At 43.7% G+C, this 26,352-nt stretch overlaps 2 protein-coding genes and 1 pseudogene across 3 annotated transcripts in view; 2 read left to right on the top strand and 1 right to left on the bottom strand.

Moving 5' to 3' along the window:
- Window positions 1–5,627: 5,627 nt before the first annotated feature.
- IDH3A (isocitrate dehydrogenase (NAD(+)) 3 catalytic subunit alpha) lies at window positions 5,628–24,134 on the top strand. 2 transcript variants are annotated; one of them, XM_065872689.1, is made up of 12 exons: window positions 5,628–5,689; window positions 10,694–10,756; window positions 11,835–11,911; window positions 13,098–13,181; window positions 14,863–14,977; window positions 17,510–17,697; window positions 18,190–18,323; window positions 19,187–19,289; window positions 19,392–19,456; window positions 20,450–20,534; window positions 20,962–21,114; window positions 23,381–23,895. In XM_065872689.1, the coding sequence occupies exons 4-12, from the start codon at window positions 13,158–13,160 to the stop codon at window positions 23,462–23,464; spliced, it is 951 nt and encodes a 316-aa protein (XP_065728761.1). In that variant the 5' UTR covers window positions 5,628–5,689; window positions 10,694–10,756; window positions 11,835–11,911; window positions 13,098–13,157; the 3' UTR covers window positions 23,465–23,895. The 2 variants fall into 2 exon arrangements, with proteins under 2 accessions (XP_065728761.1, XP_065728760.1); XM_065872688.1 differs by lacking the exon at window positions 11,835–11,911 and having other exon boundaries at window positions 5,632–5,689; window positions 23,381–24,134.
- LOC136119035 (tropomyosin beta chain pseudogene) lies at window positions 16,286–17,095 on the top strand (annotated as a pseudogene).
- A 1,983-nt stretch (window positions 24,135–26,117) lies between the features above and the next one.
- Window positions 26,118–26,352, bottom strand: part of ACSBG1 (acyl-CoA synthetase bubblegum family member 1) — a 48,616-nt gene continuing 48,381 nt past the window's right edge. Inside the window, exon 14 of the mRNA XM_065872687.1 lies at window positions 26,118–26,203. Within this exon, the coding sequence (XP_065728759.1) occupies window positions 26,118–26,203 (86 nt within the window). The remainder of the gene's footprint in view (window positions 26,204–26,352) is intronic.

Genomic DNA, 26,352 nt, shown 5'->3' with positions numbered 1-26,352 from the left:
ACAAATCCTGAAAGTGTGGGGTTCACAGAGTTTCCAGGTTGGTGAACACATCTGTGTACTGGGAGGATGATGCACCCCAAATCCACAGGGACAGAAGCTCCTGTGCTCGGGACCCTCCCAGACCTCACCCTATGTGTCTCTTCATCTGGCTGTTCATCTGTACCCTTTATCATATCCTTTAATAAACTAGTAGATGCATGTAAATATATTCCAGAGTTCTGTGAAGCCACTCCAGCAAATTAATCAAACCTGAGGAGAAGGTCATAGTAGCTTCACATTTAAAGCCCATGGGTCAGAAGCACAGGTGACAACCTGGACTTGCGACTGTCATCTGAAGTGGGGTGGGAGCAATCTTGTAGGACTGAGCCCTTAACTTGTGGGATCTGACACTGTCTCAAGGTATATAGTGTCAGAATTGAGTTAAATTGTAGGACACCCAGCTGGTGTCACAGAGAATTGCTTGGTGGGGAACACCCTCCCACACACATTTGGTGACTGGAAGTGTCAGAAGTGTTGTGAGTGTGGCAGTAGTGTAAGAGTTAGGAAAGACACAGGAGGAAAAGAACCAAGGTTTTTCCAATACACATGGATAAATCTTGAAAACATTATTTAATTTCTAAGTGAAAGAAGCCAATCACAAGAGAGCACAAATTGTATGATTCCATTTATATGAAATGCCCAGTGTAGGCAAAGACATAGAGACATAAAGTAGATTGGTGGTTGCCAGGGTCTGGGGTGGTAGGGGGATGAGGAGTAGCCAAGGGAGCAAGCCATGAGGAAGAGCATTCCAGGCACTGGGAACAGCAAGTGCAAAGGCCCTGAGCTGGGACAAAGTGTGGTCTGATCAAAGAACAGCAAGGAGGCACGTATCTAAAAGAGAGTGATGAAGGGGAAAGTGGTGGGAGATGAGAAAAGAGAGGGGGCAGTGAAACTGAGCAGGACCCTGTGGGGCTCCTGGGCACGGAAGACTTTCTGCGTCCCCCGTTGCTTGTCTGTAGGGAACAGACTCCAGCCTCCATGACCTTCCCTGAGTTCCAAAGGGCAGATTCAGACAGTTGCTAATCAGGGAAGGAAGGGGATGCAGTGACAAGGGAGGAGGAGCCAAGAAACAATAGTGCAGCCTTGGGGCAGGTCCTGGTTCTGCCTCAAGGGATATACATAACAACATGTTTGAGCTCTTCATAGAACTAAAACACAACAAATGGAAGATGTCAGCATTCTTCATACCGGAGAAGACCACCTGAGTCCAGAGTAAAGGAACCAGAGAAACTCATCAAAAGATTACCTGAGGGACTTCTCTGGTGGTCCAGTGGTTAAGACTCCAGGTTTCTACTGCAGGGGGCGTGGGGTTGATCCCTGGTTGGGGAACTAAGATCCTGCATGCTGCATGGCCAAGAAAAAAAAAATTACCTGAGACCAGATTAAAGGAATGCAGGCCTTGCACACACCCTAATCTTATCAGCAACCCCACCCTTGAACCATTGCTTATAAAACTCCTCACCAAATCTTCCCAGGTTGGGACACAGTTTTCAAGGGCAGGAACATGCTGTGTTGCCCTTTGCCTGGCAAACCAATAAAGATATTCTTTTCTACTTCACCCAAAACTCTGTCTCTGAGATTCGACTTGGCACCAGTGAACAGAGGCTGAGTTGTTGGCATCAGTAGTAAGACCAGACTGTGTAGGGCCTTGTGGGCCACTGTCAGAGTGTCGGCTTTTACTTGGATGGAGACGAGATAACACTGGCTATTTTGAGCCAGTGGAGGATGTATTTGTCTTATGTTTTAACAGAATCCCTAAGGCAGGAGATGGACTGTAAGAAGGCAAGGGTGGAAGCAGGGAGATGGGTTTGGAGGCTACTGCGTTGATTCAGGCAAGAGATGATTTTGGCTTGGACCAGGATGGGAGCAGTGGAGGTGGGAAGAAGTGTCCAATTCTGGATCTATCTGGAAAATAGAGCTCACCTTCAAGTCTTGTGGTCTGAGCAACTGGGAGATTGCAGCTGGATTTTATCGAGCGAGGGAAGACTGTGGGAGGAAGTAGTTTCCCTGCTAGTCTCTGCTCACGTATAGCAAGAAGTTATAGCAGAGCAAACATTTTAAATTTGATATTTTTTTTCCTGAACACTAAACCATAGACACCGAGACCCTAAAGAGTGTTCATAATGATCACTTTTGAGGGCTGTGTGGTGTTCCATTCAATTCATTTACCCTAAATTACATAACCATTTCCTTGTAATTACCTAGACTGTTTCTGATTTAATTTTAAAAATTATAGATAATCCTATAATGAATATCTTTGTGCTGATGGCTTTGTCTTTGTGGATCTTTCTTAGGAGATTTCTCAAGGGATTGATTCTCAGGAATGGATTTACTAAGTGAAAGAGTAAAAACACTTAATAGCTCTTGAGGCACATTGCTAAACTGTTTTCCACAGAGACTGTGGCAGTTTATAAGGCCAGCCAAAACTTAGAGTGTGGAAGTTTCACCATAAATTAGACAGTAGAGGACATTAGCATTTTATTTACACTTTCTAATAAAAGGGGTAAAAGCTTCAAATTTAAAATATTTTTGCATGTACTTGATTATGGTTAAGGTTGGACATTTAAAAAGTTTATTTGTGTTTCTTTGACTGTGAACTGATTATTCAGGTCTTTTGCCCATTTATTTACTAAAGTCTTAATAGTTAGGAAAATAAACGAGGGAAATTCTGTGTAAATAAATTTGTGTTCCTTTTGTAAAAAATTTTTTAAAAGCCTTTGGTATGTGAATAATTATATTCCTATTTTGCTGACTGATTGATTTAAAAATTGCACGTTGATTACAAAAACATTTCTTAGAGTGAAGCACACCTGGATTGTGTAGTGCTGTAGTCACAAATAAGGGCACACCTTCTAGATCCTTCTCTTGAGTGGCAAAGTTTTCCCACCGTCTAGTTCAAACATACCTCGCTGATGGGATCTCTGGCACTACAAAGTGCAAGGGACAGGACAAAGGGGCTTGTCCAGAGGAGAGTGACCTGCATGTTGGAGGAACTCTGGAACATGTATGAGGAGTAGCGGCTGGCAGTTCTGGACTCAGGGAACAGGTCCCAGCTGAGGGGGAGGTAGCTTCTGTCTTCCCGGCGTCCCTCCAGCTGCTCCAGAGTCAGGAAGCTTGTTATGGGAGTTAGACTGGGAAACCTCTGAGGTCCTTTCAGTCCTGAGAACCCGAGCTTCTGAGAATTTGACACTTTTCTGCCTCAAAGTCTTTGCTGGCCTCGGTCCCTCCTTATCACCCCGTCTTAGGCTGCTGACCACTTTGACTTGTTCAAGGACTGATTCAAATGCCTTCTCCATAGTAGAATCTTCCCTAATCAACACCCCTCTCCTGCCCAGCCCTCCCACCCCCAAACCGTTAGAGCACCTGTCACTGGCTGAATTTCTTCTGTGTTTCTCCCTCACTAGAATCCGAGGGCAGGGCTGGGGCTTATTCATTTCCTTGTCCTCACAGTGCACCTGAGAGGGACTCCGCTTAGGAAGCCCTTGTTGAGTTGAATGACCCCCCTCCCCAGGGGAAGCTTAGCAGTTAGGAGAACTGCCTTAGTAATTAGGAGGCATCCTAGTACAATGTCGACATCATCACTTACTAGCTGTACCTCAGTTTCCCCATGGAGCTGTTGTGAATTAAATGGACCTCTTGGAGAAAGTCATTTCACATTTGTTTTGTAATCACTGACATAACAGATGGTCTCTGGGCTTGAGGAGGATCTCAGTGGTACACAGCAGGGTAGAATGTGATAAGGTTCCTGGGAGAGGTGGGAACCAAGTGCTAGGGGGCTCTGAGTAGGGAGAAGGAACACGTGGGCGAGTCTGGGGGGGCTTCCCAAAGGAACCAATATCTGAGCTGAGTCTTGACAAGTGGCTGGAATTTCAACAGGTGGAAATGGTGCAAAAGGGCATTCTGGCAGAGGGAATGGCATGAGCATAGGGTGGGTAAAATATGGGAAGCATTTGGGGGCTGGCCAGGAGCCCTCCTTGGCTGGCACTCCGGGACTTTGGGGCTGGAAGGAGTGACAGGAAATATGGCTGAAAAAGACAGTGGTGAGAGATGAATGCAAGAGAGAGCCAGGAGGTTTTAGGGCCCGGATGGGCCCTGGTCAGAGCTGTGAGTGAAGAAGAGGATTGTGTGGAGAAAGGACTGGGTTGTCTGGGCATCAGATGGTCAGTCCTGCAGGAAGGCAGGGGTGGCAGTGGGGATGGAGTGGAGGGGGACTGGGGAGAACACCCCTGGGTGGGACTGCCAGGGCCTGATGAGAGGAAAGGCCAAGGAGAAGAGATTGATGAGATCCCTGTATCCTGATGAGGCCACAGACTTAGCTGTACTTTATTATCTTATGAAAGTCACTGGCATCACTTCTGCACCTAATTCACCACCTTTCTGGGTAGATGGGTAGCTCTTCTCTGGAAACAACCTCTTCCAGGGTGGGGTGGGGGGAGACTTAGTCTAAATCACCCCGGCACCCAACTAGGGGACCCGTGATCAGTAGAGCTTCAGGACTCTGGTTGCTGAGGAGAGGATGAGGAGCAAGGGGAGTATGGGTGTTATTTCCTCAGAAAGGCCTTCTCTGGCCTCTCTGTTAGATTTGAATCAGGTCCCCTGATTTTACCTTCTCATGCTCCTTGCACTTTCCCTTCCTGACACTTATCACAGTTTTAATTTACATATTTGTGTGATACTTGATTGGTGCCTGTCTTTTCTACTGGATTGTAAAACCCAGCACTTAGAACAGTGTCTGGTATCTAGTTGGCACTCAGAAATATTTGTAGAGCTTTAAAGACAGAAAGCAGATCAGTAGCTGCTGGGACCTGGGATTGGAGCTGGGATTGACTGCAAATGGGCACAAGGAGTATTTCCGTAGATTCGAAAACTGGATTGTGGTGATGGCTGTGCGAACTGTTTATATTTAATGAAAATCATCGCGAAATTACAGTGAGTGAATTTTTTTTTTTTTGCGCTACGCGGGCCTCTCACTGTTGTGGCCTCTCCTGTTGCGGAGCACAGGCTCCGGACGCGCAGGCTCAGCGGCCATGGCTCACGGGCCTAGCCGCTCCGCGGTATGTGGGATCTTCGCGGACTGGGGCACGAACCCGTGTCCCCTGCATCGGCAGGCGGACTCTCAACCACTGCGCCACCAGGGAAGCGCCACAGTGAGTGAATTTTAAGGTATATAAGTTACACCTCAATAAAGCTGTTAAAAAATAAAAATTTGTGTAACGAGTAAATGATCTTTCTCCCTCTCTGAGGCTGTAAACTCCGTAAGAGAAACTAAATCCCCCAAATCTAGAAGGGTGACTGGCATCTAGCAGGCGCGGAACAAACATCCCATCTGAACAGTGAATCTATGAATGAATGAGGAGAGGAAGGACTCTTACCGGAGATCACTGACTGCAGCTTCCGGGTCGCTGCTCCGCACGTCGCCGCGAGACTAGCCCGGCGATTGGCCAGCGGAGCCGGGTTGTCCAGGACCGGGACCAGGAGCGTGCTCGGAGAATCTCCTAGGCGGGTCCGTGGGGGCGGGGCTTCCAGGGAGCGGGGCTTCCAGGGGCGGGCTCCCGGCGCGGGCTGCCGGGCTGCGCGGCTGCGCAGTATTGCCGCCGCTGTCGCCGTGGTGAGAGTGGAAACGATGGCCGGGCCCGCGTGGATATCCAAGGTGAGCGCCTGGCAGACCGGCTTGTGACTGGCGGGCGGGCCGCGTGCTGGGCGGGGGCAGGCGCGCGGACCCCGATGGGGAGGCGGCGGCGCGCGGCCGGCTGGGGACAGTTAGGAAGCCTGTCCTGGCCGCCTGTGCGCCTCGCTCCGTGGCCCGCGTGCGATGTGTAGGCAGCCTCGCTCTCGGAAGGTAGCGTCTGGGGCGGGGACGGTATCAAGGTCAAGGCAGGGGGCGCAGTTCCTGCCCCGGACAGCATCCCGGTTCCACCTCCGGCATCTGCCCCGTCCGGAGCCCAGGCCGCGCGCGGAGCCCGGGAAGGTCACCGGAGCCGCCGCCCCGGCTCCGCCATTCCGGCGGTTTCCGAGGCTGCGGCCTTGCAGCCTGCTGATCGCGCGGAGAGTCCACTCCAGCACGGCCCAGGCCTCCCCCAGGTGTCTGCTCCGGCCTGGGCCGGGTAACCTCCCAGGTGAGGGAATCCCGAAGTCATTTTCCTGCCAGACTTTTTCTCCCTTAGAGCTCTTACCAATCTGATCGTATAGCTATTTCCCCTTCAAAGGACACAGGGTACCTTGCACCTTGGAATTGCTATCTGAACACTGGGAGACTGAGAGAGGGAGACCAGCAACACCTTTCTTTCACCTTTTATTTGTGAATATCCTGCGTTCTCACCTTGACAGCTCAGATGCCTGCCTCAGCTGGATAGGGTTTCCGACCATCTCTGCAATTCTTTGGTTCCTCAGTGGAACTAACTGTGCCTGAAAACGTAATTGCTCAAGATCACACAGAAAGTCCGTGTCAGAACTGGAAGAGGAACCCAGATGTCTCGGGATTCCCAGTTCTAAGTCCCATTCTGCCTACTCTGTGGCCAAGGTCACACAACGAATTATAGGCAGAGGGAAAAATGGGCCCTCAGGTCTCCTGTTGCTCTTAAGAATGATCCCCTAGAAACCTACCATAAGCAATTTAATTTTTTTCTAAAAAATTTGATACTGCATTTCTCCTTTGTTTTAAGTTTAAAGCGAGGTCTGCATGCACTGTTATTTAGTGAAAAAAAGTCTACACTGGAGTTTAGGAATCTTAGGTTTGAGTATTGTTAGTACCATTGATTGGCTGCGTGACCCTGAGCAAATTACTTAACATCTCTGAGCCTTAATAAGCCATCTGTAAAATATTTGTACTTGCTTCACAGAGTTGTTTGAGGACTGAAAAAAATAATGTGAGAGCACCTGATACATGCAGAAGGAACACAAAAACCTGAAGCTTTCCTAGCTGTCAATATACTTATCTTACAGTCTTCAAGCAGACAATTGGGCATCAGTAGCTAGGTTTTATTTAGTAACTGGGTTCTGCTTTCTTACCCTCTTCAGACCTGGATTTGTGTATGATGGTAATTTATTTCACATTGGCTCCTGAAGGTAAAGCAACTTCTGTGTCATTGTCTAAACAGAAGTCAATCGTTTAATCACTGAGCTTACATTTAATATCCAATCATCTTTGGTAGGTACATTAAGCTTCAGAATGAGGGACTAAATAAAAGAGCTAGTAAATTTGTTTTGCCCTTAGCGTGGTCTGCAAGAAAAAAGCCACATAGTAGGAATTCAGAAAGTGTCAGAGGATGAGGTTCTCCTCTGACATGGAATGGACTCCCCTTGTGACCTTTGGCAGTCATTTGACCTCTGTGGGCCAGTTTCTTCCTTTAGGGACTGGAATATACAGTGTCTCGGAAGCTGATGTCCCAGAATTATGAGAAAGCTGAGCTGGATGTGAGTTTCAATCAGAACAAGTCCTCTATTAGCGTTCCATTTAAGGTTTTATTTGAAAAAAAGAGATCTGCAGCTTAAATTATTTTTTTCTAAAAAAGCTTTATTTAGAAAAAATAGTGAGTTTCTAAAGACCTTTCTGGCTCTAAAATACTATAATTATAATGAGGCAGTTCCCCCATCAGGAAGCTTTTATTGAGTGAGTACCTGCCATACATTCTACACTGTATTTATATGTTTTTAAGTTGGAGGATGAAGGTAAAAAAGGAAATGAGGTGCTATGGATGAAGATGGCCCAGGAAGTCAGAAGTTCAGTCCATATTCTGTGAGCCTGGTCTTAGTCTCCTTATCGGAAAAGGGCTACTAATACAATCTCTCCAGGTTTTATTAAAATAAAATGATGTAGTATATGTACAAGTATACTATAAAGTAGAAGTCAGCCTGTGCTTTAAAAAATCTTGTCTTAAAAGTTCCGGGTCATTCTAATGATTTAGATGCAATACTACCTTATTCTAAGATCACGAAGGAGAGATGACAAAGGTGAAGAAGACTGGTTGTTAGAGAAAATCATTGCAAGTATTAAAGCTATTTGCTGGAGTGGGAACTCATCAAATAGAGAGATGCTTAAGGCTGGACTCAGTTTTTCCAAAAGTATTCTGAGTACCTACTGTGAGCTAGGCACTGTTCTAGGTACTAGAGATAGAACAGTGAACACAACATGAAAATCTTTGCCTAGTGGATTTACATTTTAAATCAGTTATTTGGGTTGGGTCTTTTATCACAAAGACATGGGCCGTTTTTTTTTTTTTTAATTTTTATTGGAATGTAGTTGATTTACAGTGTTGTGTTAGTTTCAGGTGTACAGCAAAGTGAATCAGTTATACATATACATATAACCCCCCCTTTTTGTTGTAGATTCTTTTCCCATGTAGGCCATTACAGAGTATTGAGTAGGGTTCCCTGTGCTATACAGCAGGTTCTTATTAGTTATCTGTTTTATATATAGTAGTGTATATATGTCAGTCCCAATCTCGACATGGGCCTGTTTTTTTTTTTTAATTAATTAATTTATTTTGGCTGCACCAGGTCTTAGTTGCAGCACACGGGATCTTCGTTGGGGCACGCGGACTTCTTAGTTGTGGCATGCAGACTCTTAGTTGTGGCATGCATGCATTATCTAGTTCCTGACCAGGGATCGAACCCAGGCCCCTTGCGTTGGGAGCGCAGAGTCTTACTGGACCACCAGGGAAGTCCTGACATGGGCCTGTTTTTTTTTTTTTTTTTTTTTTTTTTTTTGCGATACGTGGGCCTCTCGCTGTTGTGGCCTCTCCCGTTGCGGAGCACAGGCTCCGGAGGCGCAGGCCCAGTGGCCATAGCTCATGGGCCCAGCCGCTCCGCAGCATGTGGGATCTTCCTGGACCAGGGCACAAACCCGTGTCCCCTGCAGCGGCAGGCGGACTCTCAATCACTGTGCCACCAGGGAAGCCCATGGGCCTGTTTTGAGTGAATGTTTTTTCTCTCTTTCTGGGGGGTGGGGAGAAGGACTCATGCAAATTTTATAACGTAGCCTTTAAATGGTCTCCCAATAGCCCATTTGCTGGTGGATGAATCATGTCCTAGGATTAAGTTTTTGGCCAGTGGTTTTGGCATAGCATATTCTTTTGGGTCTCACCCTGTCTTTTATTGTGAGTCCGGAGAGATAACTGTAGATGCCAGGTTAGAGGATACAATTCGTTCACAGCTCCTTGGCTCTTGGTTGGTGTCTCTTTAGTGGATGCTGTTATTACAGCAAAGGTTCCGGACTTACAAGAACTGTCCCCCAAAAGGAAGACTAAGGATATAACAGATGTATCTTTGCTCATGTATCTAGCATGAATAAAAGTTAACATTTAAAATTTTTAATGAATTATTATTTATTAAATAATTTTATTTATTTTTGGTTGTGTTGGGTCTTCATTGCTGCGTGTGGGCTTTCTCTAGTTGTGGCGAGTGGGGGCTACTCTTACTTGCAGTGCGTGGGCTTCTCATTACGGTGGGCTTCTTGTTGAGGAGCATGGGCTCTAGGCGTGCGGGCTTCAGTAGTTGTGGCACGCAGGCTCTAGAGCGCAGGCTCAGTAGTTGTGGTGCATGGGCTTAGTTGCTCTGCAGCATGTGGGATCTTTCCGGACCAGGGATCGAACCTGTGCCCCTGCATTGGCAGGTGGATTCTTATCCACTGCACCACCAGGGAAGTCACTAAAACTTTTAATGAATTTTAATACCTTTGGTTTTTGTACCCAATTTCTTTGATTATATTCTGTTTATTATAATGTAATATGACTTTGTACCAGTTTTCAAGGACTGAATTATTAAAGTTCAAAATAACCTTTCAAAATTTATATTTCTGGTGTGTCATAGTGTTAAGTGGAAAAAAAATGTACCGGTGGTAACATCTTGGGGTAGTGGGATTAGTAGGTCACATTTCTTTTCTTTTTTTGTATCTTTCCCCTCTCCCAGCAATTAACAATAAATGACCATGTCACTTATATTACCAGAAGAAGTAGATAATTTATTTAAAATATTCACTCTGTATGACACAGTTATCAAAATAGTATTAGATAAACTTTGTTAGATTTTTATTATACAGTGTAATTTCTTAATATTCATGGGAGAAGAATAGGCATAATGTATAATTGGAGGAGCCCTGAACTAAGAGTCAGGAGACCCAGATTGTGGTCTCTTTGTGGTCACTCTGTGACCTTAGGCAAATCCCTACTCTTTGGACCCACTGTCTCCACTGTATAATGAGTGAGTTGGGCTCTGGGATTTATAAGAACCCTGCTGGCTCTTAAAATTAGTGATAGTTTTCTTAGAGTGTGTGTTACCCCCAGATTGACCCAGTGGTCAAGAATGTTGACATTAAACCATCCAGATCATCTGAGAAAAATCCAGTGTTTGAGCAAAGAAAGTAGAGTTTCATTCTAGCTTCAATGTCTTTTGACAACTTTTCATAAAATTGACTTTAAAAGTACATATATCGTACTTACATTCTCAAAGCAAAGGTAAACTGAATATTTCAGTTTTCAAATCCAAAAGAGCTTGCTACATTGAGCTAATACGTGAGAAAAATAATCCTCGGAAATTCCTGAATATATCTGTGCAAAGTTGCAGCATTATCAGCTGTCAGAGATGGTTCCATCTCTACCTTTTAACTATATGTGGTTTAATTCTGTATGTAACATTTCTTTGTTGATATTAAATGTAGGTCTATCGGCTGCTGGGGGCATTCCACAACCAAAAACAGGTGACCAGAGGTTTTGCTGGTGGTGTGAGTATAATTACGTCTTTTATTTTTTCCTTTTAGAAGTTTCTCAAGAAAGATGCTTAGACACGTTATGTAGCATTTAATCTTCACTTATTTAAAATTAGGGAAAATTGGCCATACTCATACTGTATATTTAAATTATTGGTGAACATGCATAAATCTATTAGGTCACTTGCACATTAAAAAAAATAGTATTGGGCTTCCCTGGTGGCGCAGTGGTTGAGAGTCCGCCTGCCGATGCAGGGGATGCGGGTTCGTGCCCCGGTCCGGGAGGATCCCACGTGCCGCGGAGCGGCTGGGCCCGTGAGCCATGGCCGCTGAGCCTGCGCGTCTGGAGCCTGTGTTCCGCAACGGGAGAGGCCGCAGCAGTGAGAGGCCTGCATACCGCAAAAAAAAAAAAAAAAAAAATAGTATTATAGCTGGTGCTGTAAGCCTATCACATTAATATCTTGAAGGAGGCTTGTTTAAAATAGTTATAAAATAGATTATAAAATAACAGATATTATCTAAAGATAGCAACTACCCTTGAGCCTGTTACTTTATTTCACAATCTCATTTGGATAAGACAGTTTTTTTCCAAACTAGTACCGGTTGAGACAAAATTGTTGAGAAGCTTCAAAACCTGCTTTGCATTTTTATTTTGTGAGCTTCCCTGAAAACAGTAGCTTGATTGCCAATCAGGAATACCTCAAACATCTATAAGCCCTGTAGGCTTATATGTATCAATACTTTGCTTACGTAGTCTTCATCGGCTCTTGTGTTAGCGGATCATCTATTTCTCATTAAACCTGCTGCTTTTGGAATTCCCAGCGTTAGAGTTCTGTGCTTTAAAAGCTGATACCACATTTTTAGAGCATTCTAGGACTGTGGGTCAGTGACTTCCGGTATGTTTTTATTTTGCCTCCTTCTTACAGAATCTGATTTGGATTTCATAATTCCTATACTCCCGTATAACATCTTACCCTGTGAGGGATTTATAAGACCATAGTATATCTTTTTTCGTTTACTTTCTGAACTGTGGAAGTAAAGTAGTTTTTTCTGGTGGCCTGATGACGTTTGTTATTACATGTTGGGAGAACAGGAAGAAGAAGCCAAAGGGGTTCTTTCGGCTCTGCTTTTGCTGCAAAAGATGCAGAATGAGGCTTGCGCTTTAGCTAAGCTAGCATTTAGCTAGCTAGCATTTCAAACGCATTCTGAAAGCTGATGAGATGATCATTGCTCTCTGCTATTATTTAATTTCCAGGCTGTCCATTAAAAAATATATATTGGCCTGGTGGGGAGGGGGTTATATTTGAAAGAAATAAAAGAAACTAATTTTTAAAAAAGATTTCTTCAGTTGTACAGAAAAATTCAGAAATAATTAGTCCACCTGCTTTGGGAGCATCACTGAAAGGTAAAAGACCAGGGAAATGTAAATCAGTGATTTTTAAAAAATGTAGCACAGGCAGCTGGCACTGAAAAAGGCCAGGGACCGTTGTCTGAACCAAACTTCTAGGTAGGGGAAATACCCAAATAATGACATATATAGTTTCCAAATGGTAATCCTCGTTTAAATCCTCTCATCACTTCCCTTTACACATTTTTTTCCTGTGTTTGAAATGCTGGCTGTATTTTTTTGAAGCCTTTGAACTAAATCGTTGCTGTTACATTACAAATACACTTGGCATTCTAAGTGTAATTCAGACATTGCAGGTATGATCACGTACCCTATTGTTGGTTCCAAGTAAACTTTGCTGAGCTCATTTGGATTACTTTTGTCATTAGGAGCCAACTTTATAAAGGAAATCAGGAAAATGGAGACCCTCTCTTGATGTGAAGTCTGATTTTCCGAGTGCCAAAACAGGCCTCAGTGGTACTCTGGAAGTGTCTGAGAGTGTTTTGTAAGACTGAACAAGTTGCATGAGAAACCGAACTTTCTAGGCTCCCGGTGGAGAGGAAAGCCCTTGCCTTCCTGGGAAGCCCTCTAAATTTTACTGAGAGAACATTGTTGAAATGTCTTGCTCTCCTTGGTTTTACAGACTTGAATTAATTGGTCTCTTTGTAGTTTGTCTGAAACGAAACATCAATTGGGAAGTTTACCAGGTAATTTATTTTTGTTTTATCTGGAGAGCATCACTTTAGTTCTTTTTAAAACCTCTGGGCTCAGCTATAGGGAGTAGAGTTGTGGAGTCTCTTGATTCTTGACTCCACTTTGATAAGCCGTTGGAAGGTAGGTCTGTTTTCTTAAAGGCATTTCTTATGAGTTAAGAAAACCCATAAACTGGATTTATTTGTCAATGATGTTCCTTTTTAAACCTTCAAAAATCAATTCTGACTGTCTTCTTTGATGATTTCTTATATTCAGGTTAAGACGGTAACTTTAATTCCAGGAGATGGAATTGGCCCAGAAATTTCAGCCGCAGTTATGAAGATTTTTGATGCTGCCAAAGTAAGTGGTCTTAAAAAATACTTTTGATAATAATTTGTAGAAAAGTTTTCTTAGCCAGTTGGAGACCGTGAACTCTTAGGATGAATTGTTCACGTGTGTATGAAGTTGGTGAGGTCTGTTAAATTTCACAGATTCTGACTTTAAGAGTGTTGTTTGCTGCCGTCATTGTCAATAGTTTAAGCTATTGCGTTGGCATCAGTTATATATAAAGTAATCCAGGTAGTACTGTAATTTTTGTGGACTTCTGAACACTGCCTGTGTCTAAAGTCTCTAAGCCCCTCCAAGTCACCTGTCTACCTCATTTTTCCTTCCTGCCAAAAAAAAGAGAATAGAATTGATATTTCAGAAAACTATATAGGGCATTTTGAAAGATTCTTTTTTTTTTTTTCCTGGTGTGGAAATATCAAGTATGAGGTATTATTATCCAACAGCCTAGCCTTCAATGCAGGTAGATATTTAAAAATCTAGAGAACTTAGGAAACTTGGACTTTGTTTGACCTGATGCTTTATTCTTGCTATTTATAGCTGCTAGGCGAAATAATGTGTAAGATTAAATCAGGGTTGTTATGATACCAACAGCTATACGTCAAGGAATTCAATTTATTTATACTAAACATACATTGTTTTTCTATATGAGTTTTTAATTAAAACTCCTACAGAGGAAATGATGCTTATACAATAGCATTCCCCAAGGGAACTGAAATAGGATGGCTCTCAGCTGTAAGCTCCATGTGAACAAGGAGCACAAGTCTTGCTCTGTGTTCCTATTCCTAGTGCGTGCCCACTTGGCTGTCAGATGTGTGTGTACACATTGAAGGGTGTGGGTGAAGAGAAAGGATAATGCTGGTTTATTCCTTAAAACTTCTTTCATAGGTTATATAATATGTCTTTTTTTTTTTTTTCTTAACAGCTTTTTTGAGATTTAATCCATATATTGTTCAATTCATCATGTAAAGTATACAGTTCATTCATGGGGTTGTGCAACCATCGCCGTAGTCTAATTTTAGAACATTTTCGTCACCCAGAAAGAAACCCCATACTCATCAGCAGTCACTCCCCATCAGCCTTATCTCTCCCACCCTGCCCCCTCCCATCACCAGCCCTAGGCGACCACTAATCTACTTTCTCTCTCTGTAGATTTGCCTATTCTGGACATTTCATATAAGTAGAGTCTTAAAATTACATGGTTTTTGTGTGATGAATTGGGAGATTGGGATTGACATATATATACTAATATGTATAAAATAGATAACTAATAAGAACCTGCTATATAAAAAATAAATAAAATTCAGAACTTCAAAAAAAATTACATGGTTTTTGTGATTGGCTCTTAGCATAATATTTTCAAGATTCATCTATGTATCAGTACTATGTGATATTTCTGTGAATCATGTTTCTCTGCTCCTTACGATAATTATAGCCACGTTAACAGTGATTGTGAAAAAAAGAGGTAGGCAAGTGGCAGCTAGGAGTGATGACTGGACAAGGGTAATGTGGAGAATCCATCTGGACATGCTAGAGAATGACATCTCTTCTTGCATGCCAGGAACTTTCCGGGCCTTTATTGTATGTGTTTTCACCAGTTGCATCCAAAGTGAGGAAGTTTGTTTATAAATGTAGTGTGAATGTCAGTCACATGTAGGTCTTTCCAGTTCACTGTGCTCTGTGGTGTGGCATCTAGGCACCTATTCAGTGGGAGGAGCGGAATGTCACCGCCATTCAAGGACCAGGAGGAAAGTGGATGATCCCTCCAGAAGCCAAAGAGTCCATGGATAAGAACAAGATGGGCTTGAAAGGTAGCACTGAAGTGAATATGATGCTTATTATTGATTTCTGCTACAGGTGTTATATTTATCTTTACCTAGATTTATCTTTTGTATAATTTTTACATTTTTATTTTAATTCATACATGCTTAAGGTCATGATTCAAAATATTAGCATGTGACAGATTGGAATTCAGCATAGGCTTTAAATCCAGACAGATCCACTATGAATCTCATCCCTGCTGCTTACTGGCTGGGAGGCTTGGGCAAATTTCTTACTCTTTTTTTCCTCTTTACCTTTAAATGACAGCAATAGGGAATTCCCTGGCAGTCCAGTGGTTAGGACTCAGCGCTTTCACTGCCTAGGGCCCGGACTCGATCCCTGATCAGGGAACTAAGATCCCGAAGACCAGCACAGTGCAGTCAAAAAAAAAAAAAAAAATGACAGCAATAGAGTTGATACCTCATAGGGAGGTGGTGTCATAGGATTAGCTAATGTCCAGGACCTGATACCGTGCTTGGTCCTCAGTCAGTAGATGCTCAGTGCAGTTGATATTCCAGAAAGCTTCATTGAGGAAATTTCTTCCTTCATCTGAATCTGAGGGAGAGGGTAAAGTTAGAGGCAGAACATATTTTACAAGGTAGCCCAGGTGGGTCTGTAGATGACACAGGGAGTAGGCACTGAATGTTGCCTGAGAGTGACCAGCCATGGATGGACTCATTTACGATGAAGAGAACATCAGACTCAGAAACAGAGCACCTGTCTGCCCTTTTAAATGATGCTTGTAGAGGCTTCCCTGGTGGCGCAGTGGTTGGGGGTACGCCTGCCAATGCGGGGGACGCGGGTTCGTGCCCCGGTCCGGGAGGATCCCGTGTGCCGCGGAGCGGCTGGGCCCATGAGCTGTGGCCGCTGGGCCTACGCGTCCAGAGCCTGTGCTCTGCAACGGGAGAGGCCACGGCAGTGAGAGGCCTGCGTACCGCAAAAAAAAAAAAAAATGACGCTTACTTTGTTGCAAAAGTGTCCCTTGATTCATGAAGCGTGCATGTTAGATGTGTCACAAAGCTACTTCATGTCCAAAGAAAGGATCCTAAATACATCTCTGATGGAATACTGGAAAAAATAAAAATTGGAATTTCAAATACAGTTGGCCCTCCATATCTACATGTGCATCCGTGGATTTGCAATCATGTATGGAAAATATTAAAAAAAAAAATTCTGGGCTGGGACATCCCAGTCCCGGTTGGTCCTCCTTGCCCACCACCGGTGCCACCAGTCCATGTAGCCAGCCCAGTTAGCCCGGTCTGCACTGCCCACCGGCCAGCTGGTCTCCCACCACAACCATGGATGCCATCAAGAAGTTGCAGATGCTAAAGCTGGACAAGGAGAATGCCACCGACTGCACTGAGCTGAGGACCGCAGCAAGCAGCTGGAGGAGGTGCAGCAGGCCCTCCAGAAGAAGCTAAAAGGGACGGAGGACGAGGTGGAAAAGTATTCTGAATCAGTGAAGGATGCCCAGGAGAAACTGGAGCAGGCTGAGAAGAGAGCCACCAATGCCAGGGCAGATGTGGCCTCTCTGAACCGCTGCATTCAGCTGGTAGAGGAGGAGGTGGACCAGGCGCAGGAGCGCCTGGCTACAGCCCTGCAAGAGCCGGAGGAGGCTGACGAGGCAGCTGATGAGAGTGAGAGAGAAATGAAGGTCATGGAAAGCCGAGCTATGAAGGATGAGGAAAAGATGGAGATGCAGCTGAAGGAGGCCAAGCACAGTGCTGAGGATTCAGACCGCAGATATGAGGAGGTGGCCAGGAAGCTAGTGATCCTGGAAGGAGAGCTGGAGCACTCAGAAGAGACAGCTGAGGTGGCTGAGAGCCGGGAGGAGGATCTTCGGACTGGGGACCAGGCCCTCAGGTCCCTGATGGCCTCAGAGGAGGAGTATTCCACCAAAGAAGATAAATATATATGAAGAGGAGATCAAACTGCTAGAGGAGAAGCTAAAGGAGGCTGAGACCCGAGCAGAGTTTGCCAAAAGGTCGGTGGCAAAGTTGGAGAAAACCATTGATGACCTGGAAGAGACCTTGGCCAGCGCCAAGGAGGAGAACATGGAGATTCACTAGGCCCTCAACCAGACCCTGCTGGAGCTCAACCACCTGTGAGGGCTGGCCCTGCCCCCAGCCAGGCTATAGTTGACACCCCAACGAATAAAACTGGTGTTACCAGCAAAAAAAAAAAAAAATCCACAAAGTTCCAAAAAGCAAAACTTGAATTTTTTCACTGGCAACTATTTACATCGTGTTTATATTATATTAGGTATCATAAGTAGTCTAGAGATGATTTAGTTTACAGGAGGATGTGTGTAGGTTATATGCAAATACTATGTCATTTTATAATAAGGGGCTTGAACATCCATGGATTTTGGTATCTGCTGGGTTGCTGGGTCCTGGATCAATCCCTCCCCCCAAACCCCCATGCCGAGGGACAAGTGTCAACACTATGTACTTGTGTTTATAAAGGAAAAGAAAAGACCAGACTGTATCCTCTTGTCATCTGGGTATTCTTCTTTATTACAGGCCCTTTAAAAACCCCCATAGCCGCGGGTCACCCATCCATGAATTTATTGCTGCGTAAAACATTTGACCTTTATGCAAATGTCCGACCATGTGTCTCAATCGAAGGCTATAAGACCCCTTACAGTGATGTAAATATTGTCACCATTCGAGAGAACACGGAAGGAGAATACAGTGGAATTGAGCATGTGGTATGTTCATTTGGATACTTTTTCATTCTTAGTTGGGTTGCTTTCTGTGCACTTGGGACCTTTGTTCAAATTCCCCGTTGAAAATATTTCCCAAAGACAGTTCTCTTGCATTCTGTGAGGAGTTGTGGGTGTTTGTCTTGTCCTGGGTCTCTGGCTGAGAGTACTCAAATGGATGCCTGGGCGAGGGGTTGTGGTGCTTCAGGGTATGGGCTTGGGAACTTGTCCTCTGTTTGAAGTTTGAATCCTCAACTTCATACGTAACCATCTCTGCACCTTGGTTTTCCTCATCTGTGCCGTGAGGCTTATAATACCTGGCTCCTAGGACTGGAGTGAACATGATTAACCTCACTGACATACCATATGCATGATGCTTGCCTTGGCAGCTGGTGCCATGCAAGCCTGCCACAGATGGTGTTGTCTGCACACTGCCAGCAGTCCAGGACTGGGTTGTTGCCATGCCCTTTCAGTGAGGCAGGACTTCCTCTGTTTCAGATTGTGGATGGAGTTGTGCAGAGTATAAAGCTCATTACTGAGGGGGCGAGCAAGCGCATCGCGGAGTTTGCCTTTGAGTATGCGCGGAACAATCTCCGGAGCAACGTCACGGCCGTGCACAAAGCCAACATCATGTGAGTCCCTGTGGGCGGCGCTCCGTCTGGCTTTGTGGGCGAGGAGCAGTGACAGGGCTTTCCTTTCCTCTCTCCAGCTTGCTCATTGACTCCTGACAGCTCTGGAAAATGGCCTTGTAGCCAGTCAGAGGGTCAGGCATTTCTCTTGTGTCAGAGTATCCTATTTAATGTGCTTCTTTGGGTGGATGACTGGAGCAGGTTTGGAGGGAGCAAGGATTCAGGTCCCGGGAGTTTAAGGAGGGCCTGAGAACCATCGGGGAAGGAAGCCGGAGAGTCTGGATCCCCAGGTGCAGTGGGCAGTTAGCTAAAGCCACGTCTGCAAAAGGGCAATCGTTTCTGTGTTAGGAGGGAATAGCAGGAATGTTTCTGAGATGGCCCCCCGCTCAGGGGCTTAAAATATTTCTCGTAGTGCTAATACTATCTGATGTATTATTCTAGCAGTTTGAATTCTTCTCAGCCCTAGTGTATTAAAGCCCAACTCAGTGTATTAGGAAGCAGGTTTCCTAACCTAAGGAAAGTGTTGAGTATGTAAAATAGGAAAACCATTTAAATAATTGAATAAGGTAACCTTTTAAGGCAATTTTAATGTTTTCTTACTAATAGATATTGCTGGATAACACTATAAAAATATAGTCTTCTTTATTATGATCAAACTATATTATATTTTTTACCCTTTTGTGCTTCCAGAAGTATCCTAAAATATTGAAATTTGCATTTTACTGATTGCCAAAAAAAATAATTTTACTGTAATTGAAATCAGATATCTGCAACTTAAATTTCTTGAACTTACTTTACTTCTCTGATTTGATCTTTTTCTCTCTGCAAGTCTTTGCTTTCAACAATTTTTATTTGATTAAATACAGGCGAATGTCAGATGGGCTTTTTCTGAAAAAATGCAGGGAAGTTGCAGAAAACTGTAAAGATATTAAATTTAATGAGATGTACCTTGATACAGTATGTTTGAATGTAAGTATATATTCACACTTACCTGCCACTTTTTGTGGTGTATAGTGTGTCCATGTGGTGCACAGTTTTTGATTGCTAAACGCACCAATGCATTTTTTGTAGATGGTCCAGGATCCGTCCCAGTTTGATGTCCTTGTTATGCCAAATTTGTATGGAGACATCCTTAGGTGAGTCTGGCTGTACCTTTTAGCCTACAGTTTATTTATAAATGTCATAAAATAAATTGTGGCTTACAAATTTTAATCAAATATTATAAAATACAGCATTTGTTACAAGCTGCGAGTTGAATTCTGACAATTCAGGTGGTGATATCAATGGTGATATGCTGGATGGGTTATTCATTCATTTGCCAAATCAGCTCTGGGCTCTTGCTCCCTGACCATTAGTTCCCGCTTCCCATTTTACAGATATTTTATTGGTTGGTTGATTGATTGATTTCAGTGTTTTATCATGTATAGCTAGGTAGGTGGGTGTTCATTTTTATAAAGGTTTTGTATCTTTTGGCATCATTTCAGACTTACAGAGAAGTTGCAAGAATGGTACAAAGAATTCCTGTGTACTCAGCACCCACATTCACCAAATGTTAACATTTTACCAGACTTACTTTATTACTCCCTCTCTCTCTCTCTCTCTTCTCTCCTTTTCCCTCCCTTCATCCTCCTCCTCCTTCTTCTTTGTTCTCTCTTTGTCTCTACACACATAAACGTGATGGTGGTCAAATGGTGCTTTTGTAAGTCCATCATTCCTTCTACACGTATCAGTTGGCATTCTACTGTAAGGATAAGCTTTTCCTTCTCTCTTATTTATTTGTTTACTTATTTACCTATATCAATTTGGACTCCTGGTTTCTATTTTATTTAGTGGTTATATCCATCACTATCATCTTTTATATTGATGCATATGTTGTGCAGACTTGGCCAGTGGGAATCCCTTTGAACTGTCTCTGTGTCCTTTTGACACAGCCCATCATTTGCTTTCTGGCACAATAAGGTGCTTCAGGGTCATCCTATATTTTCCTAACTGTAGTTCTGGAATCAGTCATTTCTCTAAGTAGCCCAGGTTCCTTTTAGTGGAGAATGGTATTTAAAGCTGAAAGTCTGGGTGCTAGGTGAGACATTTTATTTTTCAAAATATCCTTTGAAATGCTTTTCTGCCCCCAGTGACCTGTGTGCAGGACTGATTGGAGGTCTTGGTGTGACACCAAGTGGCAACATTGGAGCCAATGGAGTTGCAATCTTCGAGTCGGTAAGGACCCTGGTGACACCTGAAGCAGAATTCAAGTCAGAATGACATGAGAACCCAGGAGGGCTTATCTGCATAAATATATTTTAACTCTTGAGTTTTTCCAATTGTCAGAAGAAAATGAAGCTTGGTTTCTTCATTCGTTTTCCTCTTATTTCTTTTTCATCCTTAGTATTTATTATGTATCCTTCCTCAGTTAAAATATTTTACTGAAAGTTGGACTGGATAAGATTGTTAGTCCATATTTTTGCACTTAAAAATGAATTTCTTTAGCTCTTTATTTTTCTGAGGTTTTATTTCTAAGACATATGTCTGAGCAGCTATTTTTCATCGGTGAGGAGAGCTGATTAAGAGCCCAGCTTCCCTGGAAGAGGGCTGTTTGCTCCTGTCTCCCTCCTGACTGCACTCTTTTCCCCCGCTACCCGGGCAGGTTCACGGGACCGCCCCAGACATCGCAGGCAAGGACATGGCCAACCCCACGGCCCTCCTGCTCAGTGCCGTGATGATGCTGCGCCACATGGGGCTTTTTGACCACGCTGCAAAGATTGAGACAGCATGTTTTGCTACAATTAAGGATGGGAAGGTATTGGTAATCTTGCCACACTTCTGCTGGGTAAAATGCATTTCCTCTTTGGGTTTTTTTGTTTGTTTGTTTTTTTTGTGGTATGCAGGCCTCTCACTGTTGTGGCCTCTCCCATCGCGGAGCACAGGCTCCGGACACGCAGGCTCAGCGGCCATGGCTCACGGGCCTAGCCGCTCCACAGCATGTGAGATCTTCCCGGACCGGGGCACGAACCCGTGTCCCCTGCATTGGCAGGCGGACTCCCAACCACTGCGCCACCAGGGAAACCCCCTCCTTGGGTTTTATGTGCGTGAAGGACCGATGATGGTTCTTCTCAAGAGGGCCAAAGGATTGGATGTCGAACAGGCATTCTTAATGTGGGCTCCCTGAGTGAACTCGGGCAGTCTGCACACTTGTGTGCATTTTCTGAAGAGAGGATTAACGTATTTCATCAGGGAAGGGCTGAGAAGCACTGTGGTAGGGGCACCAGGGTGCAATGGAAAGAGCAGTGGTGTGGGCGTCAGAGCAGTGCAGGCCCAGTTACCCGGTTGTCCCCTGTGGGATCTTGGCCAAGTCCATTAATTTTTCTTGGCAGCTTTTTCCTCTTCCCAGCAAACATCTATGCGTACATGATAAGGTATGGAGAATATAATAAAATGAGGAATAAGGTATGGTCTCAGGCCTCAAGGAGCTTGGAATCTAGCAGTAGTACAGATGCAGATGTGTCTGTAATACAGTGGAGCTATATGTTATACTATGTGCATCTGTGATATAAAAGTAATGTAGAAGTTTTATAGAAGTAATAATGGCTGATATTAATTGAATACTTTCGTGATTTTATATTCATTATATATATCTCAGCAAATCTCTACTCCTATGTGACATAGATACTGTAATTAAGCCCATTTTTTGGATGAGGAAACCGAGCCACAGAGAGATTAAGTTTGTCCAAGGTCTCACAGCTCCTAACTGGCAAAGTTGGGGTTCACACCCAGTCTGGCTCTTACCCAACAAGCTTCACTGTTTCCATAACCAGTTGTGACTCATAGGAGGGTTGTGATCAATTATTCTGAAAGTGGGAGGAGAACAGAGGAGGTCATGGCTTTACAAGGCTGGGCCTGAAAGGCTGATCCCTAGTCTGAGGTCTCTTCCTTTTTTTAAAAAACTAACATTTTAAAAAAGGATAAAATATACATAGTATAAAATCGACCATTTTAATAATTTTTGAGGCACACAGTCTATTGGTATTAAATATTAATACTTTTCATATTGTGCGACCTTCACCACCATCCATCTCCAGACTTCTTCATTTTCCTAAACTGAAACTGTCCCAATTAAACAGTAATTTACCTAGTTTCTGCCATTCCCCCAGCCCCTGGCAACCACCATCTACTTTCTGTCTCTGTGAATTTGACTACTCTAGGTGCCTCATGTAAGTGGAATCATACACTGTTTGTAACATTGTGACCGGCTTATTTCACTTAGCATAATATCTTCAAGGTTTGCTTCTTCTTTTTAAAAAATTCTATAATTTGAAATTCTTACGGCCAAAATATAAGAAACCCAAGCTTGTTTTTAACAGCCTGATATAGTCATATTGAAGGGCATGTGATTATATATATTTTTTATTCTGACGCTGTATTTGAGAAGCTATTCATAGAGCCCAGCAGAGAGATGCCTAAGTTACACAGTAGGCCCTTTAAATTGTTTAGGATGCGATGGGACAAGAGAATTAAATGTATTGAGTTCCGTCTGGGAGTAAAGAGAGTATAAGCTGGTAGAAAACAGAGAATATGGGAGGATTTCTTTCTTAAAGAGGGGAATTTAAGAGTTAAGTGATTTAAATATTTCCTTAGTATTTGTTTCTTAGCCTCCAAAAATAGGTCAAAATGTGTCTTTAAAAAAAAAATTTTTTAAATCCTCAAGGAATTTATGCAACCTCTTGTTTTAGATTTGCTGTCATTTAAGTGTCCGTAATCAAATGCTTCCTTAGGGTCTATCGTATGGACAAAGGGAAAATTTTTGGAAAGCCTCCCTGCTTCCCTTTGTAGTGAGAGCATCTTGTTCTTCCAGAGTGTTTCTGTGTGCACTATCGAATTAGCTTTTCTAAGTCCTGGGGTAGGTGGATGGCGGTGGAGTGGGTCTCACTTTGAAATGAGGAACTAAATGAAAGAGTAGTCAGGTAACTCACTCATCTGGTATCTCACTGAGAGCTTTAAATAAAAACATCCTTGCTTTGGTTTAATGTGTGGATACATTTTTTATCTTTGCTTTTTCCTTTTCTCAGAGCTTAACAAAAGATTTGGGAGGCAATGCAAAATGCTCAGACTTCACAGAAGAAATCTGTCGCCGAGTAAAGGATTTAGATTAAGGCTTCTACAAATGCTTTTGCCTCAGTCACTCCTAACGGACTCCATGTCAGCCTATATTAGAATACCTCCCATTATGTATGCATTTGTTGCTTGTTTCTTGACAGAGTACATTTTTAGACCTGGCCTTTTCTTAACAAAGTCTGTACAGAGGATGCAGGTGATGTCCCTGGGCCTGCTTTCAAAGGACTTTATCCAAGTGCTTGTTTTATTTATTAAATGTCTATCTGGTACACATTTTTTGAAAACTCTAAGTGGACTGTACTGTATCATTTGCCATTGTTAACCATTTTACGCTTCAGTTACAACAGTTTTTCTTTAACTGTAAATATCGTGATACAGAATTAATACGAGAAAACATATAACTTTTTCAAGAAAAACAATGATTTCCTTGGTTTATGAAAAATATAATGAAAATAAAATAGAATGTTGACTAGCACAAGATGATATTCTTATAAAACTAAATGGGCACAAGAGAAATTTCCTGGGAAAGTTTACATCAAAAACAGTGAATATGGTATATTTCTTAGTGATATGGAAAGTAAAGACTGATTTGTGCTTTACATGAATTACTGAGTATGAATAAAGACTTCAGATCCGAGAAATATGTAATGAGAGATGTAGATTTTGTTAATAAGATATGGGTAATATATCGGGTACAAAGACACAAAAGCACTGTGTGTTCAGTTATTTTTATCTTGAGATGATTGACTATTCCTGGCGAGAGCTTTTAATGAAGGAGTGATCCTTCCTTTTCATTGGACATACATCAAGCATCGTGTGTAACGCAACCCTTGATCCCCCCTGCAGACCCTGAGTCAGACATGGGAGCCGACCATTGTGTGCGGTCACTCTTCCCCAGCATGTCTGTCTCTGTCTGGAAGTGGACCACACTCCCACTGATACTGCTAAAAGGCCCGACCATATAAAATTTGACTGCAGTGGAGGACCCTGGGGTGCTGGCTACTAACTTTATATTTCAGTGGCTACCCCTTCCCCCAAACACCAAATTACCACCCTGTGCTTCAGCACCACCACTTGCAGACTCAGCCTGAGATGAGTCACAAAATCGTGCCACCCTGGGGCTGGCCCTAGCTTTCGACCTTCAGGCACTTCCCCATCCCTCCTCCATTCCCCATCCTTAGCATGATTTTTCTTTAATCTTCAGACACTCACTATTTTCATGAACCCTTTGGTCCCACACCAAAGGCAACTCATGTCCTTCTTGGCCCTTGCGTAACATTGCAAACCTGTGGCTTTGCATTGTGTACCCTGGTCACAAGGGGATTTCTTTTTGTTTTTTTTTTTTTTTTTTTTTTGCCATACGCGGGCCTCTCACTGTTGTGGCCTCTCCCGTGGCGGAGCACAGGCTCCGGACGCACAGGCTCAGCGGCCATGGCTCACGGGCCTAGCCGCTCCACAGCATGTGAGATCTTCCCGGACCGGGGCACGAACCCGTGTCCCCTGCATTGGCAGGCGGACTCTCAACCACTGCGCCACCAGGGGAACCCACAAGGGGATTTCTTAACAACAACAAATAACCCTGTCTGGGTCCTTTTTTAGGCTGGTAACCAGACTTACAACCTTATATGTATTTTACTTTGTTTAAACTGCTGCTTCTGTTTTATTGAATTGTGCTAATTATCAGTGATCCTTGGGTTTACACTAATAAAGAATTCCCAAACGAATTGAGGTGTATGCTTTCTCTACCGATTCCCCATTTAGATGCCTTAGGTCATTTTGGCTCAGTTTGCTACTAAGAATGGCTGCTTCAAGTATTCAGAGTAGGCAGGGTGAGGGGACACGGTTCGATCTCTGGTTGGGGAACTAAGATTCCACAAGCTGTATGGCTCAGCCAAAACAAACAAACAACAGAGTGGGCAGGGTGGCAGGGTGGTGACAGACTAGCCCCTAATTGACTGCTTTCACTAGAATGCTCCACTTGACCTCCTCCCACACCTTTGCTTATTCCAGGGCACTAGAGGTCATTGGTATACCTATTGCACAGTGTCCTATGGGTTAAATAACCACTACTCTGGACTGGTCTGCTGCTCTATTGACAAAAAAATCAGGTACTTGTTGACAGTTCTGTTAAAAAGTTTAATTTCAAATTACACATTAAATACAACCAAATAGGCAGCAGCAGTTTTATTAAGCATCAAAGTCAGTGGGTGTGTGTATGGTGGAGTGCCGGGTAATGGGATGATGGAGTCGGCAATGTCCAACAAGATTCCAGAGTAAGTCAGGTGTTAGGTGAGTTACAACTGAGCACTTTCCCTGCGGCACACTGGTTAGCCGAGCCATCTTCCCCCTCCATCCTCCCGCAACACCCAGCCTCCTGGTAAGTGAGCTAGCAGCCTGTTAAATCTACCTGGAACTAAGGCCAAAAATTCAGCCCTTTAGTTCTGGAAAGAGAGTTGATTTCACTTGTCACCCAAACAAAAAGCAATACTTTTAAAACTATGCACACATGAAGCCTCTCGGCATAAGACCTGGCAAATGTAGATGCCAGGACCGTAACTGACCCAGAGAACCTAACAGACTTGCCAGAAGTCCATGTGCCCAGACTGAAGAGGACCTGGGGTCGGGGGGTGGGGGTCAGGAAAATACTCAGCCTGCCACCTTCAGGAGAAACCCGGGAAGGACGACCCCTGATTACTTTTTTTGCTCTTGGTAAAAGGAATCAATGATATCTTTGTACTTCTCTAGGACTGTGAGCCGTTTCAGCTTCATTGTGGGACCTAAAAGAGAAATTGGAAGAAATGAGTGCAGGCTGGGCTCTGAGATGTCTGAGAAGGTGTGTGGTAAACATCTAGACTCAGTGAGTCTCAGAACTCTGGAATTAAGCCAGACCAACAAGTAGCCATCCTCCAAGGTGGCCAATGGTGAT

This window comes from Phocoena phocoena, chromosome 2 (genome assembly GCF_963924675.1).
Source record: "Phocoena phocoena chromosome 2, mPhoPho1.1, whole genome shotgun sequence".
Classification (NCBI taxonomy): domain Eukaryota; kingdom Metazoa; phylum Chordata; class Mammalia; order Artiodactyla; family Phocoenidae; genus Phocoena; species Phocoena phocoena.
Note: the sequence above shows the minus strand (reverse complement) of the source record. Positions and strands in the feature narration are given on the sequence as shown.